The sequence below is a fragment of the Lithobates pipiens genome, unplaced genomic scaffold, assembly GCF_037356315.1.
Source record: "Lithobates pipiens isolate NorthernLeopardFrog02 unplaced genomic scaffold, aLitPip1_a1.2 Scaffold_35, whole genome shotgun sequence".
In the NCBI taxonomy this organism is placed as follows: Eukaryota; Metazoa; Chordata; class Amphibia; order Anura; family Ranidae; genus Lithobates; species Lithobates pipiens.
The window spans coordinates 24,953,378-24,965,945 of NW_027507811.1; the positions used below are offsets into that span (position 1 = coordinate 24,953,378).

The window sequence follows — 12,568 nt, forward strand, 5'->3', positions numbered from 1 at the left end:
GGTATGCTCCACACAGAGTGTACAGTTCAGGGGTGCACTACTCACAGAGTGTACAGTTCAGGGGTGTGCTACACACAGAGTTCAGTGGTACACTACACAAAGAGTTCAGGGGTATGCTACACACAGAGTGTACAGTTTAGGGGTGTGCTGCATACAGAGTGCAGAGTTCTAGGGTATGCTACACACAGAGTCCAGAGTTCAGGTGTGCGCTACACACAGAGTATACAGTTTAGAGGTGTTCTGCCTACAGAATGCAGAGTTCAGGGGGGTGCTACACACAGACTGTACAGTTTAGGGATGTGCTGCATACAGAGTGCAGAGTTCAGGGGTACGCTATACACAGAGTGTAGAGTTCGGGAATGCGCGACACACAGTGTACAGTTTAGGGGTGTGCTGCATACAGAATACAGAGTTCAGGGATGTGCTACACACAGAGTGTACAATTCAGGGGTGTGCTGCATACAGAGTGCAGAGTTTGGGGGTGCGCTACACACAGAATGCAGAGTTCGGAGGTGCGCTAGACACAGAGTGCAGAGTTTGGGGTGCGCTAGACACAGAGTGCAGAGTTTGGGGATGCACTACACACAGAATGCAGATTGGTAAGAACTGGTAAGCAGATTGGATTTCCACGTGGTGTGGTGTGCTTTCCCATAAACATTGAAGCTGTTGACGGGTTTATCAACTCTCCCTTCTTGGATTTACTGTTCATTTAGCGCCACATGTGGACTTTTACAAAACTAGAAAGTGCAACATCTGGTGCAGCTCTGCATAGAAACCAGTCAGCTTCCAGGTTTTTTTTTTTGTCAAAGCTTAATTGAACAAGCTAAAGTTAGAAGCGGATTGGCTACCATGCACAGCTGCACCAGATTTTTCACTCTCCAGTTTTAGTAAAACCCACCCCATAGTTTGTAATAGTCCCTGAGCAGAAAGCCAATGTTGAAGTCCCTCCCGTCTTGACTAACACTTTCAGAGTGTCCATTATCTCCAGTGATGTGCTATGTAATGCCCAGTAGCAGGGCTTTTTTTGTGTGGGTGGAACTCAGTTCCACCACCTCTGGCTCCACTATCACTTGTAAATACAGGCGTCTGGCTTCTGTGTTTACAAGTGACAGCTTGTCTCCCAACTGGCTCCCACAGATCTGATCTCCTGCACAATTTGGACAAAGGGGCTGCAGGTGCCCGGGCTGCAGTGCAGATTCCAAAACCCCCACTGGATGATCTCCCTGCAAGTGAGAGAGGAGGAACCACCTACAGTGTGCAGGTAGGTACTAGAGCCAGCTGGTGCTCCAGCTTAATACAGCAACGCAAGTAAGACACGTGGAAGATGGTGGAGCTTTTAAGGAGGGAAGGAGAAGATGGGGCAGTGGAAGGGGGGGTTGCATGCAGAGATCAGAGCTGAAGGGGGGCGAAAGTGAGATGTGGATGAGGGAAGCAGAATTAAGCAGCCGTGGAGCAAGGATGAACTCTGCACTCTGTGTGTAGTGCACCCCTGAACCTTGCATTCTATGTGGAGTGTACCCCTGAACTTTGCACTCTGTATGCAGCACACCCCTAAACTCTACACTCTGTATGCAGCACACCCCTGAATTGCAAACTCTGTGTGTAGCACACCCCTGAACTGTACACTCTGTGTGGAGCGTACCCTTGAACTCTGCACTCTGTATGCAGCACACCCCTAAACTATACACTCTGTGAGACTGAGTAGCACACCCCAGAACTCTGCATGTAGTGTACCCCCAAACTCTGCACTCTCTATGCAGCACACCCCTGAACTTTGCACTCTGTGTGTAGCGTACCCCTGAACTTTGCACTCTGTGTGTAGTACACCCCTCAACTCTACACTCTGTATGCAGCACACCCCTGAATTGTACACTCTGTGTGTAGTGCACCCCTGAACCTTGCATTCTATGTGTAGTGCATCACTGAACTCTGTATGCAGTGCACCCCCGAACTCTGCACTCAGCAGTAGCTCGGCCACTAGATTTTGCATCTCACTTTCTGTTTCCCCTAGTGTTCCCAAATTGTCTGGGGCTGACCAGACTGAGTCCCCACCACAGCGTTCCTCAGAACTGTCATAGATCTGCAGCTTTGCTGAGGATCTATCTCCTCTATTCCCAAAGACCAGCAGGCATGCTGGTACATGTGTTCCCAAAGCTTTAGCTTGCAAGATTCCGCTGTTACCTGGCCTCATACATATAAGTTTGGCATCCCACTACTGCACATACCTCGTTTCCACTGAGCGGGTTGGTTCGGGTTGGTTCGGTACGGTACGCTATTTTGAGTGTTTCCATTATGAAGGCGGCCCATACAACCGAACCATACCGCACCATTCATGGTCCTGCTACAGATGTGGAAAACGGTACGGTTAGGGCGGAGCTACTAGCATCACACAATACATTCCACTGATTAGCAGAGGCAAAGGCATTTTTTCTAAACCCCCTATGGTCCCTGGCGGTCCGACTTGCAGTGGAAATGCTCACCTGAATAGACCAGACCATTCTAACCCTTCCAAACTGTACTGACCCGAACTGTTCCGCTCAGTGGAAACAAGGCATAAGATACTCCTCTTATCTTGTCTCCCTGTGAGCTCTGCAGTAAGTTTCTCTTGCTTGCATTCCATGTCCTGCCTGTCTGTAAGACCAGTGCCATTCCTGTGAGTCCTGTATTCCATGCTTTCCACAATCCCAGTCTATGTGCTTCCCTGTACCAGGTCAGCTGTAGTCTACATGGGTGCCCTCTCCAAGCACACCATGATCCAACGTGCAGGCTGCATGGAGGGTCCATGCTCCCAACCTATACGAGCAGGGCCGCTGATAGAAATCATGGGGCCCCGTACAGCCTACCTGACGGGGCCCCCCCTTCAGCTCCACCCTTGGTCCCTCCTTTAGCCCCACCCCTGGCCCTTCCCCAGATGCCATATTGTGCTGCAGACAGTGGCACCAATGCCATGCTACCCATCAATGCCATATTGTGCTGCAGACAGTGCCACCCATGCCGCCGATGGCAAAGTGCCATTGGCAGCGTGGATGGCACTGTCTGCAGGCAGCACATGCGTTATGGCATTAGCGTCATGGATGGCACTGTCTGCAGCACATTATGGCATTGGCTGCATGGGCGGCACTGTCTCTGCAGGCAGCACATGCGTTATGGCCCATAATGCATGTGCTGCCTGCAGAGACTGTGCCACCCATGACGCCAATGCCATATTCTGCTGTAACAGTGCCACCCATGCCGCATGCGTTATTGCCCATAACGCATGTGCTACCTGCAGACAGTGCCACCCATGCTACCAATGGCATAATGTAAAGATGCTGCTGCAGTAGTAGTAGATCTTGAATCCACCCCCCCAAGCAAGCACACATCTGTGTTCTGTGTTAGCCGGGCCCCAGGAGTCACTTCCTCCTTGATCCTGTTGCTGGTTGCTGTCTGGACTGGAGTGCGAGTGTCCACAAACTATTCCAGTCAGATGCCAGATCAAGCTGCTTCTTTTTTTTCTTCCCCCACTGCCGCTCGTCTCTCTGCTTTTTCTCTGGCCGAGTGAAGAACAGAGCAGAAGGGGAGGAATCACTCCGCGCCAGGGAAGGCAATATAGAGGATGCGCTGGCTGGAACTTGAGCCAGCATGAGGAGCGGGCGCGGAGAGGACATTCTTCCGTGTCCGAAATAGAAAAAATAGTCCCTCCCCCTGCCAATTGAGCTATCGGCATTAAAAAAAAAAAAAAATGTAAAAAGAACGGCAAGGGGTGGGGAGTGTTCAGTTGGTTTGGTGTACTCAGACAGATAGTGTTCATTCAAGGTGGCTGGGGGGATTTTTTTTTTTTTTTTTAACATTAATTAGGTCTCTGTTCAGGTTGCCCGGGCCCCCCTTCTGGCCGGGCCCAGTACAACAGGGCCAGTTGTACTGGCCTATCAGCGGCCCTGTATACGAGAACCAGAGTAGTGGATTTATTGGTTTTAGCTACTGTATATTTTTCTAAACAGTGTGCTCCTTCAGGGCTCCCAGACACGCACTTCACTCTACCCGAAGGTCCCAGCAGATCTCAGTTTGGGTGTGGTGGATGAGCTAAACGTGGCCATGGCCTGTGGCCATCACAATCTGTCCTTGCTATGTTGCTTGGGGCAGGCCTGTCCAAGCTGCAATCCAATGAAGGTCCTTTCATGGACCCCTTTCCCTGCAGCTGTCTATCAAGCAAGGAAGGGAGAAACAGCCTGCATGGCAAGGGATCAACGCACTGCTTGGTGGCTTAAAGGGGCCAGGCTGTTACCCTTGACAACCAGAACCAAAGAGGCCAACCATCTTCTTATGCCGCGTACACGCGGTTGAATTGTCCGGCGTACTTAGTCCGGCAAACAATCCGGCGGACTTTCTACTGAACGGACTAGGCCACACACGAACACACAGAAAGTCCGGCGTTTGCTAGCGCGATGACGTACAGCACGTACGACAGAACTAGAAAAAGGAAGTTCAATAGCCAGTAGCCAATAGCTTCCTTCTCATACTTGCTTCTGAGCATGCGTCATCCTTAGTCCGCCGGACTAGCATACTCACGAACGTATTGTCCGCTGAAAATCCATGTCCGCTGAAGCCCACACACGATCGGATTGTCCGGTGAAATGCGTTTCGGCGGACAATTCGATCGTGTGTACGCGGCATTAGGAACAAAGTCTTCCTATCTAGCCACTTCAAGACTGCATTATGTGGATATACATTGTGGCTTCCTAGTGATTTACCGGGGTTATGCCTGAAATCAGCCACAACCCCGGTATCTTTTTCTACAGCCAGGGGCTGGCTTCCTCACAAAAGCGTTCCGAGCAGCTCACGAGTTTTTCTTTAAAGCAAAAGATCTAACATTTTTAAAAGGTAAAGAAGAGTTTTAGGGCCTTTTTGACCCCCAGATCTCCTAATAAAGAGGTTCTGTCATCCTTATTTCTATTACAAGGGATGTTTACATTCCTTCTAATAGAAATAAAAGTGATTAAAAAAATAATTAAAAGGACAGTGTAAAAAGTAAAATAAATCAGAAAAAAAATTAAAGCGCCCCCATCCCTTCGTGCGAACGTCCAGAAGCGAACGCATACGTAAGTCGGGTACACGTATGTAGACGGTATTTGAGTCACACATGTGAGGTATCGCCGCAAACGTTAGAGTGAGAGCAATAATTTTAGTGCTAGACCTGCTCTGTAACTCTAAACAGGTAACTTTTAAAAAATGTTAAAGCGTCGCCTATGAGGATTTTTAACTACTGTAGTTTGTTGCCATTACACAAGCGTGCGCAATTTTGAAGCATGACATTTTAGGTAGCTGTGTAGTCAGAGTAACATCATCTTTCACATGTTACAAAAAAAATTTGGGTATATATTGTTTTTTCTTGTTTTTTTTTTAAATTCATTAAAGTGTATTTTTTCCAAAAGAGTTGATTTTGCAAAACTGCTGCGCAAATACCGTGTGGCGTACAAAATTACAAGGATCGGCATTTTATTCCCTATGGTCTCTCCTAAATAAAAAAAAAATGTAAAATGCTTTGGGATTCTAAGTAATTTTCTAGCAAAAAAATACTGATATATACGTGTAAACAAAAAGTGCCAGAAAAAACCTGATCGGCAAGTGGCGCAGGGGTCTCAAACTGGTGGCCCTCCAGATGTTGCGAAACGACAAGTCCCATCATGCCATTGCCTTTGGGAGTCTTGCTCTTAACTGTCAGCCTTGCAATGCCTCATGGGACTTGTAGTTTTTCCAACAGCTGGAGGGCCACCAGTTTGAGACCTCTGGGCTAGGGACTATAGGAACAAGAGGTCTGCAGTTTCCCCTTTTGCAATCACAGAAGAAGGGTTCCTCCAGCAGAAAGGGCAGTCTACCATAGCATTGCAATTCTGGCAGCTTAAGGGGTTTCCTCCTTTTGTCCAGGGTGGTAATGCAATATTCATTTTTTACCAGGCCTATGACTGTCTCATACTCTGAGTCCCCCAGAGTTTCTGCTGGGACAAGCTGGGTAGGGGGCAGGGGCAAGGTCTAGGGTACTTAAGATACTAAAAATCACTGGGCTCCCTACAACAGATGTACTATCAGGTGCAGAGCATCTCTGTGGTTTCTTCTCTGGCACCACCAAGTTGTAGTGGCAGGCCAGAGCAACTGACGGTCGTCGTTCCGCACAAAACGTTGAGCTGCATGCGTGTGACAGTCCTCGTGTCCTCAGAGAGAGTCCCAAACACAGCTTTTAGGTTGTCAGATGAAAAATTACAGTTTTGCAGTCATTGCTATGGGTTACCACAGTATTATTATTATTATTCACGATTTATATAGCGCCAACAGTTTACGCAGCACTTTACAATATATAGGGGGGACAACACAATTATAGTACAATACAAAAGGTACAGGAGGGCCCTGCTCGGAGAGCTTACATTCTAAAGGGAGGGGGTGGTGGTACAAAAGGTAATAGCTGCAGAGAATGATTTGATGGGGGTGGTTCGGGGACAGTTAGGTGGGTGTGGGATAGGCTTCCCTGAATAAATGAGTTTTCAGGGAACTCCTAAAGGTGGACTGGGTAGGGGCTGAGCGGACAGACTGGGGCAGGGAGTTCCAGAGGATGGGAGAGGCTCTGGAGAAGTCTTGAAGGCGAGCAAGAGGGGAGGTAACAAGGGAGCTAGAGAGCAGGAGGTCCTGGGAGGAGCGGAGGGGACGATTTGGGTGATATCTGCAGATGAGGTTGGTGATGTAGATGGGGCCGAGGTTGTGGATTGCTTTGTATGTTATGGTTAGCATTTTGAATTTTACACGGTGGGGGAGGGGAAGCCAGTGAAGGGATTGGCAGAGAGGGGCAGCAGTCACGGAACGATTAGTGAGGTGCATTTGTCTAGCAGCAGCATTCATAATAGACTGAACGGGGGGATAGCCTGTTTAAGGGTAGGCCATTAAGGAGAGAGTTGCCGTAGTCAAGGCGGGAAATAATCAAGGAGTGAACGAGTTGCTTTGTGGTGTCATTAGTCAGGTAGGCTCGAATTCTGGAGATGTTGCGGAGGTGAAGGCGGCAGGATTTAGCCAGTGATTGGATGTGGGGGCTGAAGGAGAGGTCAGAGTCAAGGATTACACCCAGGACCCTGCCATGTGTGGAGGGACCAATGGTTGTGTTGTTGATATTAATGGTGAAGTCATGGGGGGAGGGGATCGTGAAGGAGGAAATATAACAAGCTCAGTTTTAGAAAGATTGAGTTTGAGGAAGTGGTGTGACATCCATACCGATATGTCATTCAGTAAGTTGGAGATCTGTGAGGAGATTGAGGGGGTGAGTTGAGGAGAGGAGAGATAGATCTGGGTGTCATCGGCATAGAGTTGGTATTGGAAACCATGGGAGGTTATCAACTGGCCCAGGGAAGAGGTATAGAGTGAGAATGGGAGGGGCCCAGGCATGTACTGGCCATCTGGACTACCGGGAGTTTCCCGGTGGGCCGATGGCTCAGTGGGCCACTCTGATGTAAGGGGGCTGCTGATGGGACACTCTGATCTAAAGGGGCTGCTGATGGGACAATCTGATCTAAGGGGGCTGCTGATGGGACACTCTGATCTAAGGGGGCTGCTGATGGGACACTCTGATGTAAGGGGGCTGCTGATGGGACACTCTGATGTAAGGGGGCTGCTGATGGGACACTGATGTAAGGGGGCTGCTGATGGGACACTGATGTAAGGGGGCTGTTGATGGGACACTCTGATCTAAAGGGGCTGCTGATGGGACAATCTGATCTAAGGGGGCTGCTGATGGGACACTCTGATCTAAGGGGGCTGCTGATGGGACACTCTGATCTAAGGGGGCTGCTGATGGGACACTCTGATCTAAGGGGGCTGCTGATGGGACACTCATAAGGGGGCTGGTGATGGGACACTCTGATGTAAGGGAGTGCTGATGGGACACTCAAAATGTAAGTGGGCCGGTCTGGATGAAGTCCAGGGCCAAATTTCTGTCCCAGTCCAGCCCTGGAGGGGCCCAAGGACAGAACCTTGGGGTACCCCAACAGAAAGAGGAAGGGGAGCAGAGGAGATGGAGTTGTAAGTGACACTGAAAGTGCGCTGAGATAGGTAGGAGGAAAACCAGGATAAAGCAGAATCGCAGAGGCCAGGGGAGTGTAATTTGCTGAGGAGGAGCAGGTGGTCAACAGTGTCAAAGGCAGCAGAGAGGTCTAAAAGTATGAGTATGGAGTAGTGGCCGTTGGTTTTAGCAGTTATTAAGTCATTGGTGAGTTTTAGTAGGGCAGTTTTAGTAGAATGTTGTGGGCGGAAGCCAGACTGTAAGGTGTCAAGAAGGTTGTTGTCCATGAGGTAGCGACTCATTTGGTCATGGACAAGTCGTTCAATGAGCTTGGAGGCAAACGGGAGCAGGGAGATGGGTCTTAAGTTGTTCAAACAGGTGGGGTCTAGTGAGGGGTTTTTTGAGTATGGGGGTAATTAGTGCATGTTTGAGCGGGGAAGGAAAGGTGACGGAGGAGAGGGAGAGGTTGAAGATGTGGGTTAGGGAGTTAGGGATAGAGTGGGAAAGTGGTAGCAGTAATTGTGAGGGGACAGGGTCCAGGGAGCAGGTAGTGAGGTGGGCCGTGGAGAGGAGCTTATTAACTTCACCTGTGGTAACTGGGCAAAAAGAGGAGAGTATTGAACAGGGTGTTGGACCTGTTGTGTTGTGTTCCTCTTTGTATAGAGGAAGAAATACTCTAGCGACATATGAAATTTGAATTACCTGATTAAGTTAATTAAACAGTTACGCCCGTTTTCGCATTACGTTTGGTACAGCCTTCGTATTTACAACCCCATACATTGCAACTTCTCATTTTATCTACTGGAGAAGACTCTTCAGAAGAAGACCAAAGGAACCAATATTTTTGGACTTAGGAGAAATCTATTGAACACAGGTAACATGAACAACGCTCGGGCTGACTACAAACTCTCATTTTGGACTAGGGACACTTTAGTTTAAGGCACACATTCTATAGTTTGTGTTGTAACACAAGTATACAAAACTTGCCATTAGGGCAGCAGAGGGTTTGAATATTGGGTGGGATTAGGGAAAAAGCTTCGGGTGGCAAGCATATTGCACACCTCCCAACTTTTTGAGATGAGAATGAGGGACACCTATCAGCAAAAGTATGCAGGCATAGGACACACCCCTTGCCACACCCCTTTAAAGGAGAATTGTACAGAAAAAACAAGATTGGTTAAACCCACAAGTGCTTTTTTTTACCATTACTATTCCTTTATATTGGCTTTTGGAATTTACAAATGCAGCAATTTAGAAATCAGATGAAAGGTTTAGTGCTGGGAAACACTTTTTGACAGATAAAAAGTGCATTTAATATACAGCTATATAGATCAGAACAAAATAAGTGACAAATGAGGAGGAATGAGGGACAGAGGGGCATTGCTCCAAATCATGGACAGTCCCTCAAAATAAGGGAAGGCTGGGAGCTATGTTAGCCCTTGTACACACGGTCGGACATTCTGACAACCAAATCCGTTGGATTTTGTCTGACAGGATTTTGTCCGAAACTGTTGCATACACACGGTCGGACAAAGTTGTCGGAAAATCCGATTGTACATAACGTGATGACGTTATTTCGTTACGACGGGACTACGTTCAGGCTAGTAGCCAATAGCTTTGGTCTAAGAATTTGATCTGAGCATGCGTGGCACTTTGTCCGTCGGAGTACGCTACATATGATCGGAGTATGTGCAATCGGAGCATTTTGTCTGAAAATTTTACCGGCAAGTTGGAAAAAGTTGGTCCGTCGGATATTCCGACGGAAACAGTCCGATGGAGACCACACACAGTCAGAATATCCGACAAAACGGTCCGATAGGACACATTCCGTCTGAATCTCCGACTGTGTGTACAAGGGCTTAGTGTAGCTTATATACAAAGACATGGCATGCAAATAAATAAATATTACATGGCTTAGAAATTCAATCGAATTCTCAAGCGACGGACAATTTATGGTGCGTGTTAATAGATGTACACAATGTTTGAGCTTTAGTTTCGGGTTTGAGCATTCATTTCAGGATTGGGCATTAGCTTTTGCTGGACAGTGTGCTGGTCTACAACAAAATGGCTGTCTGCTGGTCTACAACAAAATGACTGTCTGCTGGTCTACAACAAAATGGCCAAGAAGAACCAATCACAAAAAAAGCCTGCCTTTTACCCATGATGCAGAGCGCATCGGGGGATGGGTGCTATTGTTGCAGGAAGTGAATGGGACAGGGTTACGAGCGATGGAGGAAAACTGCAGCAACCTGACGGAGAGGATATTACGGCTCACCCTGGAGATCATCTACCTGCTGACCGGGGAGGTGAGGAGGATTCTGGGAGCGCAGTTTTATTCCAGCAACAACCCACTGGGAAGCATCTAATGGACTTTTTTGTTTGCTATTTTTTTTCTTTTTGTGATGCATTTCTATACATAACTTCTTCGAACTCGAAAACTGGATGAGATTTAATTTCTTTGTTTTTATAGCCGACAACAAGTAAGAAGGCAAAGTTTTACAGAATTTATTTTTACTGACAGCTGGAGAATAACATACTTTTTTTTTTTTTTCATTTCCAAAGAGTTTTCCCTGACAAGATGCTAAATCATCACCGGTATGCATGCTTTATTCAGATTTGAAAGCTGGGTATTATTTGATGACAAAATTGGTGAAATACGGGAAGTGACAGTTGCATCTCCTGCACTATGATGGATATTGTTATAGCAGAATAGTATCTGATATAAGATGACTGGAAACAATTCAGAGGCTTATTTGCAAATATGAGAAGAAATATCATTATCTCTGTTTAGATCCTAGCAAAGAGGGACGATGATGGCAGCAATTTGTAAGTTCTTTTGTTGGGGAATGTATATAGTGACTGCTAATCTCTCTCTCCACAGGATAACATAGTTGTGAAGAAGACATCAGGAGATGGACAGAACCCCATTACGGTTCCTCTACATTCCTTACTGGTTCCAGAAAGATACAATGAGCAGAAGATTCTACAAGTCACCAAGACGATCCTTGACCTCCTGATGGAAGAGGTGAGCGGTGGTGGGAATTCTGGGACATTATCCAGTAACAGACAAGGGATGTGTCTGGATGGTGACTGTATCATTGTGTGTGTCAGGTTCCTATAAGGTGTTTCCTTGGAAGAGTAGAGGGATTTATACTACTTTGTTTTAAATTTATACTCAGAACGAAAAATGGAAAAATGTTAGCATTAGTATCAAAGAAGAGTCTAAAGAGGAGGATGATGAGTATGGTGTGATAAAGGAGCCTTCTGAAGGACACAAGGATCTCTACAAGGACGTCATGATGGAGGATCAGCCGCCCCTCACATCACCGGGTAAGAGGAGACTTTATTGTAAAGGAGAGAGCAGTACGGAGGCTCCACCTAGATCCCCCATCATCTGATAAACACATAGAAACAATGTATTCAGTCAGTGTGTGTGTTTCCTACAGATGGATCCAGTAATGGGAACCCACCAGAGAGATGTCCCCGTCCTCTGTATTCCTGGGATTCCATACAGGAAGATCACACCATCCCCCACCATCATCAGGTAGGCGATCAATAATCATTGACAACTACAAAATGATCTGTACGTTACCTGAATTTTTAATATTTTGTTTTACATTAATATTTAGAGTAATTTTAATATTACTATCAAAAAAGAGATAAAAAAAGAAGAGGGGGAAAGTTTGATGGAGGAGTGGGCATATTTAGAAGAACACAAGGATTTCTACAAGGACGTCATGATGGAGGATCAGCTGTTTCTCACATCACCGGGTAAGAGGAGACTTTATTGTAAAGGAGAGAGCAGTACGGAGGCTCCACCTAGATCCCCCATCATCTGATAAACACATAGAAACAATGTATTCAGTCAGTGTGTGTGTTTCCTACAGATGGATCCAGTAATGGGAACCCACCAGAGAGATGTCCCCGTCCTCTGTATTCCCGGGATTACACACAGGAAGATCACACCATCCCTCACCATCATCAGGTAGTTTAAGCTGAACATGTCAAAATAAAACATAACTTTAAACTGTATTAGATTATAGTCTTTTGTGTAGTCTCATAATAATAGTGTTCACAAGGATTTTCTGATTATAGAGGGAAGAAGTGATTGATATGAAAATCGAAGTTAAAGAGGAAGAAGAGATGTATGTGATAGATGATCAGCTGTCTATGAAGGATGCTGAAATGAAGCTGACAATAACAAAGGAGGAATCTTGTCTAGATATTAGCAAAGGTAGATACATAAAATACAGCACTTTATATATAAAGCAATAACTGAACATCACATTTTTATTTCACATTATTCTTTTCACATTTCCATGTATTTTTTATCAAGTTCAGGTATGCAGATTGATCAAACAGTAAATGATGAGAAATCAGGAAACCGTCCAGTGGACCTTTACACAGTGAAAAGTATACTATATGAAAGGTCCATCTCCATTCCTCAATATAACGTCATGTTCCCAAAAAATGAGGAGGAGATACTGTACATCATTTGAAAGGTCCATCTTCATTCCTCAATATAATGTCATGTTCCTAACAAATGAGGTG

At 46.4% G+C, this 12,568-nt stretch overlaps 1 protein-coding gene across 3 annotated transcripts in view; it reads left to right on the forward strand.

The window, feature by feature from the left end:
- LOC143956205 (uncharacterized) overlaps positions 1-12,568 on the forward strand; it is a 58,596-nt gene that overhangs the window by 43,930 nt on the left and 2,098 nt on the right. The window contains exons 1-5 of one of the 3 annotated variants that reach the window (XM_077466370.1): positions 10,196-10,323; positions 10,899-11,042; positions 11,197-11,347; positions 11,905-12,002; positions 12,113-12,251. In XM_077466370.1, coding sequence (XP_077322496.1) covers positions 10,246-10,323; positions 10,899-11,042; positions 11,197-11,347; positions 11,905-12,002; positions 12,113-12,251 — 610 coding nt within the window. In that variant the 5' untranslated portion in view covers positions 10,196-10,245. Of the gene's footprint in view, positions 1-10,195; positions 10,324-10,898; positions 11,043-11,196; positions 11,348-11,646; positions 11,789-11,904; positions 12,003-12,112; positions 12,252-12,568 lie in introns of those variants that run through there. The other 2 variants (XM_077466368.1, XM_077466369.1) reach the window with 2 other exon arrangements.